The sequence below is a fragment of the Myotis brandtii genome, unplaced genomic scaffold (genome assembly GCF_000412655.1).
Source record: "Myotis brandtii unplaced genomic scaffold, ASM41265v1 scaffold36, whole genome shotgun sequence".
NCBI lineage: Eukaryota > Metazoa > Chordata > Mammalia > Chiroptera > Vespertilionidae > Myotis > Myotis brandtii.
The window spans coordinates 4,206,044-4,214,260 of record NW_005363836.1 but is presented as its reverse complement, the minus strand read 5'-3'; the positions used below and the strand labels follow the sequence as shown (position 1 = coordinate 4,214,260).

At 36.5% G+C, this 8,217-nt stretch overlaps 2 protein-coding genes across 2 annotated transcripts in view; one reads left to right on the top strand and one right to left on the bottom strand.

Annotated features, from left to right (window-relative positions):
• The window catches only part of LOC102250129 (serine/threonine-protein kinase TNNI3K), a 317,621-nt gene that overhangs the window by 50,006 nt on the left and 259,398 nt on the right, over window positions 1-8,217 (bottom strand). Inside the window, exons 23-24 of the mRNA XM_005871916.2 lie at window positions 3,336-3,395; window positions 159-328 (exon numbers count right to left, since the gene is read on the bottom strand). Of these exons, the coding sequence (XP_005871978.1) occupies window positions 159-328; window positions 3,336-3,395 (230 nt within the window). The remainder of the gene's footprint in view (window positions 1-158; window positions 329-3,335; window positions 3,396-8,217) is intronic.
• Window positions 7,240-8,217, top strand: part of LOC102261688 (leucine-rich repeat-containing protein 53-like) — a 14,871-nt gene continuing 13,893 nt past the window's right edge. The window contains 1 exon segment of the mRNA XM_014544350.1: window positions 7,240-7,363. Coding sequence (XP_014399836.1) covers window positions 7,276-7,363 — 88 coding nt within the window. The 5' untranslated portion in view covers window positions 7,240-7,275.

Here is an 8,217-nt window from a genome sequence, read left to right as displayed (position 1 = left end):
CCATAATATTATTAAAGAAATGGGCTCAAAAATTCCTCTTTCAAAGTTTGCCACAAGGGTGGTAAATCCCCCGTGACACTAATCAAATTGGGTGACTAACCTGATGAGATTCCGGAATCTGACTTGCCTCTCAGACTGTTGCTTAGATGACCCCTTACCTTTGGGACCAGGCGGCATAAGACCTTGCGTTTAGAGCATATTCCAATTCAAAACGACTCCTTAAAGCTGCCACATGGCTCCGGCCAGGTCCTCCTTTGCTCACCAGACAATCAGAAGAAGAGGAAGGAGAGAGAGACCCGCTGCTGTTACTCGATGCAGGAGACATCAGCTGAGTGAAGGAGGAGCAGTTTCAATTATTTAATAAATCCAACAGGCTTAAAGGCATAGGAGAGAATATGGCTTTATTTTAACCTTCTATTCTAGGATTTCTCATATTTTAATTTCTATTCCTCTCAGCTTGCTTCTGGCTTTTCCTTTTGGCCTCTGACGGCAACATCTGGCTAGCTTACTTTACTTTTGTGACCTAGTTCTATATTGAGAGCTGGCCCATTAAATGTATGCTCATTTTTCAGAAAACAGAGTAGGCTCAAATCAGATTCATGAAATAGATATTTAAAAGGTTATTATTTAATGGTTAAAAGATTTTCTACATTTTTTACAATGGTGATAAAATTCATGGCAGAGTCCTTTAAATTGTAGCTTAAAATTACTTTTACATAAAATTATTCCCTTTGCATAAAATGAATTTACACTTTTCCAAGAATGTGTCCATTTTATAAAATGAAGAATAATGTCTGGTAAGTATGAGGACTAAATAGATTTGTGAAAGACTTTTTAAAAATAGTTACAAATAGTTAAGCATAACTAGAAAACAGAAAAGTATGAGGAAAGAAAATGAGAAAGATAAGAGGAAAAATAGAAGAGTAGTTTTCTTGATTTTTTTACAACCTTGCTGCCTTGCTGTTTTTTCATTCTACCTAACCCAGCTCAGAACATTAGTGCTAGTGACATTATAATTTCATAAGACATGTAGACGGTAGACTTTGGTTTAAAAAAATAACATATGTAAATTCTAGGCTCTTCATAGTAGCCACGACATTTCTAAGTAAAGCTCTGAGAGTCATGTGATGTCAGTGTTGAAACAAACCTTCAAACTCTTCAATGATCAAATTTCTTCTGTGTATCATTTTTAAGTCAGTTTGGTAGGCTGACGGGGACCTCCAGTGATGAGGAACTCACTGCCTCCAGATTTCTTTATTTATCTCAGGAGAGCTCTATCCATTAGAAAGCTCTTTCTCAAAATAAACCAAATCTACTTTTGCACTTTATATCCATATGTTGGCCCAAAGACAATAAGGCCAATCCCTTAGCCATATGATAGTTCTTCAGATATTTAAAGACAGCTGTTGGGCTCATCCTAATTTTTTCTTCTCTGGGACAAGCATCCCAGCTTCCTTTAATTGGTTCTCAAATACATGATTTTCAATCTGTTCACCACTTTGATCTCTCATTCCTAAAGTTTTTATCCCAGTTTTAATTATCCTTTTAAAAGGACATAACTGGGTATTATTTCCTTTGGCCATCTCAGAACAGAGAAGTCTCTCTCAACTTTATTTTAAATGAAGATCTGATGAGCAGTGCCTTCTTGCCCTTGGTCTACCCGTGGTCGGCAAACTGTGGCTCGCGAGCCACATGCGGCTCTTTGGCCCCTTGAGTGTGGCTCTTCCTAAGCCTTAGGAGTACCCTAATTAAGTTAATAACAATGTACCTACCTATATAGTTTAAGTTTAAAAAATTTGGCTCTCAAAAAAAATTTCAATCGTTGTACTGTTGATATTTGGCTCTGTTGACTAATGAGTTTGCTGACCACTGGAACCACTGACTAAAATGTTGAAGAGCAGAGAGGATAGACCCCTATGAAAATTCCATAAGTCAAGCCCGTTAAAGCTGATTATGGTCCATTAATTAGTGTAACCCAGTCCAGCAAATTCTCTTTGCATATTGTCCATAATTATCCATCTTCTCCACTAGAGGAGATTTGTGCTAAGAGGCTTGGTCAATATAACAAGACAAGCTAATTTAGCAGATCTTAGTATTGTCCCTGTTTCTGGAATCTACCCTATGATCTACTTGGATATATCCCCAGGCTTGAAGCAATCATATTTCAAACATAAAGGTTCAAAGTGAGAGAGTACTTGGAAATCAAGTCTTAAAGGCATCTCTCCACACCCAAGGCCTCTGGCTGATGCTTTCGTTGGTGGGGCATCTGCAGCCCCATGAAATATATGACTTCTCCCCACATTGTATGTTTCAGGACAGAGGAGAAGGGAAAGGACGTTTTATGCCCAAAGACTGAAGTTTCCTTCTACTACGTAAAAGGCTACCTCTTTAAAGGAACCAGTTAAGAGTCATGAGCCAGAGTCATCACTGCAGATCACAGCAGGCAGCAATTGTAGACTAGAAAGCCTTTTCCACTAGACTAGATTCCAGTGACGATGTTGAGATTTTTTGGGGGGTGGAGGGGAAGAAAATATTCTTTGACTAGTTCCACTTTGAAATTTAGTTGTGCAATCTCAGGTTGATGCTGTTTCCCCCCACTTCATGCCCCTTCTCTCCATATGTGCGTATATATGCAGGCCTGTATGTGTGATGCTCATTCTCCTCTTCTATAACTCTCATTTGCATTTGGGAATATATTATTTTTGAATTAGTGCTCATGTTTTACTTCCTTGCCTATTTTCAAATGCTATCTCCTTACCAGGTGTATAGAAAATTGAGGCAATTATAGAGAAAATTAAAGCAAGCAGCTCCTTGATATTAAGGGAAGAAAATTCCATTAACCTGATTACCAACATATTTCACTTTGTGCAATATATGTGTAGCATAAAAGCAATGCCTCCCAATTAATGTATGCACTAATTATAGTGATAATTTTTCCTTTTCTCATTGAACATAAATGAACAATGGCTTAATATTTTAGCTTAAGTGTCACTATATGTAGAAACATGTATATAAAAAATTAGTTTAAATAATTACCTTCTAACATATTTGTTATTATTTTCAAATTTCTACATATCAATGTTTTTAACCTGGGTATGCCATTTGCCTGCCTGATTGTTGTTGAAAGGGCCCCCAATTGACCCTGGATTTGCCTTTGTCCCCCTAGATGCAGTCAGTTCTGCTCCATCCTGGGAGCCTAATTAACAGGGTGAAATAGAACGGAATTATGGACCCTCACACTCTCTTTCCATGAGCACCATTTGCCTACATTCCCCAACATCCTTGGACAGTCAGGGCTTTTTTAATGAACATATTTCAGAAGCTAAATTTCTTACCTCAATGTTGCAGAGGCACTCTTCTAACTTGGTAACAACTTCAGAAAATTCAGGTCTTCCCTGTAAAATAAAGAAAGGACTTGTCTCCCCAAAGAATAAAAGAAAGGCAACACTGCTTGGATTTTAAAATAGGGTATTTGCATTTGTAAAGAATGAGATAAACAAAAATGTATATTTTTATTTAAAATACACTTGTATTGAAGTGTTAATTGAATGTTCCTTTGCTGTTCAGGGAGGGATGTTGAGTCTCCTGATAAGAGTTTTAAGTCAGAATTTGCAACTACATTCAGATAATAAAATAGTGGAAAAGCTTTAATTAGCTTTGCATGTTTTTAAATGGCAGGTTTTCCTCTTCAAAGGGAAAGAATAAAGTGAATGCTAAAAACTATTAACTATTTCTGTGCCTTCTACTGTCCAAGTCTCTATAGGAAAAGAATTGCTAAAGCTAATTTTATAATTAGCTTCACTTTTGAAAATACCATCTCAGATTCAAAGCTAAGATCAATAGAAAACTCATGACCATGTCCTATTTTATGGGTTTAAGATAAACTTTGTACCTTCAAAAAATGCCATTAAAGATATTGTCCACTATGAACCTCCATGTCTGATGAGTTTGGTTAAACAGACATTTATCATAATCTGATTATATTTATGTTTTGTTCTAGTTGCTAGGATTAGAAAAGTGATTAAGAATCTATGAAAAAAATTCTTGGAATTTTTGAAAATGTTGGTCTCTTCTGAAGAAATTATATACCTCCTTTGTCCGATCCTAAGGACTACATAACCTATCATTTCTCCTTTTATGAAACTTTCACTGCCGGGAGGTAGATAGCCCAATTTAACATTCAGGTGCAATAACCAACTAATTTAGATTTTTAGTAGAACAATTTCTCCCTTAATATCTAACTCTCCCCCGAGGATACTGCTTCTCCACAGCCCTCCCAAGTGGAAGCTGTTTTCTCTTGCATATTCCTTGTACCTCTAGGTTGGTGGGGGCTGTGATGGGGCGAATATGGGTCTTTGTCTTCCTCACTTTCACATGCTTTCTCCTCTAAAAACTACCAGCTTTTTCAGTTATTCTGTTGAGTCATACTCCCTCATTCTTTGAAGGTTTTAATGTCACTGCTCACTATCATGCTCTTAGTATTTCATTATCCACATAGATAATTATTACAATGGCCTGACCTCTGGGTTCCTTGGTCTCTTCTTTTGCAATGATCTGATTCTCCACCTTCCCTTAGTCCCTTAGCTCCCTTGGTAATACCCCTAGACCCTATTACTAACAATGCTGGATGCCCCTCCTTGTACTCTGTCCTCTCAAGCTCCCTCAGATCACTCTCTGGACTCTATGTCCTTTCTTTCTAACTCACTTCTTCTGGAATCATGGTGCCAAAAATCTTTGACCACACAAACCATCTTATCAGTTAAAAAAAAACACAACTTTTTATTATGGCCATTTTCAAATATACTCTAAAGTAGGAAAGAAGAGTACAATAACTCTCCCCATGTATATGTTATTCAAACTTAAAAACCATATTTCTGCTAATATTGTTCCATCTAGCAAACTATTGTCTAATCTATATTCCCTGATTTTTGTTGTTGTTGTTCATTCTGCTATCTTGTCACTGTCACTCACTCACCTCATTTTCTCCCTTACTTTGCTTAGATTTCATTGACAATCATAATCAGTCTCTTCCACACAGCCTCAACTCCCTTGTCTTATCATTTATTTTCCAGTAGTACACGACTGGAAAAATCTCCATGTTAATTAAATACATCTTGATTGGTCTTACTTCAAAATCATGACCCTCTAACTACAAGTGGGCCCTCAGTACAGCCTAGAGAGCCTTCTACACATTTCTAGCTTACTCTCTCACACTCCACATGACTATTTGGTACCTTCTCCTCTTTCCTCAAACCTCTAGTTCCCACTCCTGTATTGACCACCACCTATGTCTAAACTCACATAATCTACTTTCACTTCTATTTCAATAGATGCACTTTGCTTACTTCTATCCAATTCCTTCACTGCGTACTAGTTCTTGTCTCTTCTAAAGGACATTGCTCTAACAATAATTCTCCCTTTTATTTTTTTGCATCGTTGATGTTCCCTTTCTATTATTTAATCCTATCAACACAGAGACATACTATAAATTCACCCCAGTTAAAAACAAATAAACGACAAAATGATAAAACTCTTGACTCCACTTCTTCCTCAAGCTATTACTCCACTTTTCTGTTTACCAAACTTGCTCTAAAGTCTTGCCTAAATTTACAGTTTCCTATTGCCTCCTTCTATTTGTCCTCTACCCCAATCAGGCTTTCTTCTATTACACTCTGCTGAAACTGCTCTTGTCAAAGACACAAAGACCTACCTCCTTATCACTAAATGTAATGGTTAGGTCTCAATGCCCATCTTACTTGAAACAGCAGTAAGTACAAATAATCATTAATTTGTCCCTGAAATATCTTCATTTGAATTTGAGATCATTACTTTCTTATCATGCTTCTCCTCTCTCACTTGCCATTTCTCAGTCTTCTCTTTTGGTTTCACTTCCCTTTATCTTTCAATTTTGGCTTGTACCAGGACTCAGTTTAGAGGTCTTTTTTTCTCCCTCTATTTAGAGTTAATTTGTTGAAGATTTAATTCAGTCTTATGGCTTTAAAAAACAACTCCCAAATCTTTACATCTAGCCCAGTATTCTCCCTTCAACTCTAAACTTATCCATGCAATTTCTTGTATTCATAGTCTTCCCTACTTCAGCAAATGGCAATTCCATCCTTTCACTTGCAGAGGCCCCAAACCATAGGATAATCTCTGAATTCTCTCTGCTATACTCTTGCCTCTAATCTACCAGCAAATCATACTCACTCTGCTTCAAATGTATGCAGAATCTGAATGGACAAGTAGTATATATATTGAATCAACCTTGCCTCATACAAGTATAAACTCTGGACAAGATGCAAAAGGTGCTACCTGAAGGCAGTAGAGTGAACAAACACAGGTAGATTCTGAAATAAAGTCAGTTGGAAGTAATATATGCCTACATTACAAAATATTGTAACAGATAAATGAAGTGCTCTAAGTGTTTAGTAAATGTTAAATTTCACCATTATTTTGATGCCCTTTTAATCCTTTAATGAAATATTAATACCATTGTAATTTGATGTTTCAAAAAAGGCCATTCACCTATAACGTTGTCACTGATTGACTAAAAAAACTTGAAGCAAATTGTAATAAAAATCCTCCACCCATATGATAAGATAGTTTGGAATAAAATATAAATAAAACACAAAATCATTCATTTTTATCATTCACTCAATAAGTATTTATTGGAAAACTTCTGTAGAACAGGGACTGATCAAGGCACTAGAGATAGAGCAGTGGAATACAATAAATCCCTGCGCTTATGGGGTAGACATTCTATGAGGGGATATAAACAATAAACAAATAAATATAAAAATATGTATTAAGTCACTGGTGATAAGTTCTATGGAATAAATAAAGCAAGAAAGAGAGTAGACAGAATTCGCTTGGGGGCTCTGAATATGGTGGACAAGGTGAAGGTGAAGACACTGGTCAATCCATGTGGAGAGAATGGCAAATGCCAAGTGCCTGAACGATGGTGTGCCGGGCCTGAGGAAGCTGGCTGGTCAAGTACTAATGAGTGTGTCCTGGAGGTGAGCTCTCTGAACTTATGGTCAAATGCTTTAATAGTTTGGTTTAAATTCTATACAAATTAGGGATTCTAGACACTTATTTGGCATCTTGTGAGAACCCAAGATGCTCTTCGAAAGGAAAAAAAATAAAATAAATGTTTCAAAAATTTAAAAAAATGCTTCATGAGCTGAATATATTGAAATGCTGGATAATAAATGCCAACATTATGATGTGCATTATTCTTTGCTTTCAGGTGGATGGCTCATACTCTTTGCCATCATGCTGCGGTTGGTGGCGGCTTGCCCTGCATCATGTTCGGTGTGCACCAAAGATGTAACCCTCTGTCACCAGCTAACCTATATAGTAGGTAATAACACCAATGACTACAAAGCAGTGTTCAGTGTACCTGGCAAATTCATTGCCATGCTTTTCAATGTACTAACTGCTTTCTGGGCTCAGCCTAAAGAGGTAAACTTTTAAAGAGAAGCCATTCACAGTGACTAAAGACTGATAACATTATTTTATTTTCCCATTCCTGGTGGTTTCAACCAAACTAAAGGCTTCCAGAGGTAATTGAGATATTTGGCTATTATAAGAGAATACCACCATTTCATATAGCTACACTTTTCTTTCTAAAAGAAAAAAAATAGATCACTTTATTTATATTTTTGTCCACACTTTGTACAGATTTGAACTCCACCACTAGCTGGAAGAAATATCAATGAATCAGAAACCTGAAGTGCAATTGTTCAGCATTAGTAAGATTAAGTGATGTACCAGCAAAATAGATTATTATCAAAGTGCATCTAATTTTGAAAGTCTGGTCTTTTTTTATTGGTGGTAAATGAGCTGTAGAAATGCTAACAAGATATGCTGCCTGTATTCATTACATATTGCTTGCTTAAGTCAACAATTTAATAAGACACCTTATTAACAAATTTGAGGAGAATGTGATTTACATCCTGATATCCAAGAAGAGATAAACAAGTTATAAATTCCACCAATGAAAAATTTTCAGGAATAAATCTGAGTTAAGATTGAGTGGAAGAAAATGATTTCTTTCATTTCTAAAATGGGAATTAAGAGGTAGCTGTTATTGCCATTCCTGACAGGAGAGAGAGACAGTTTCAAGGCTAGTTGGTTGGACACTGTTTCCAATCAGCACTGAACACATTTAAACACTAAACTCCCACCCTCTCAATTGGATTTCCTGACTTTACT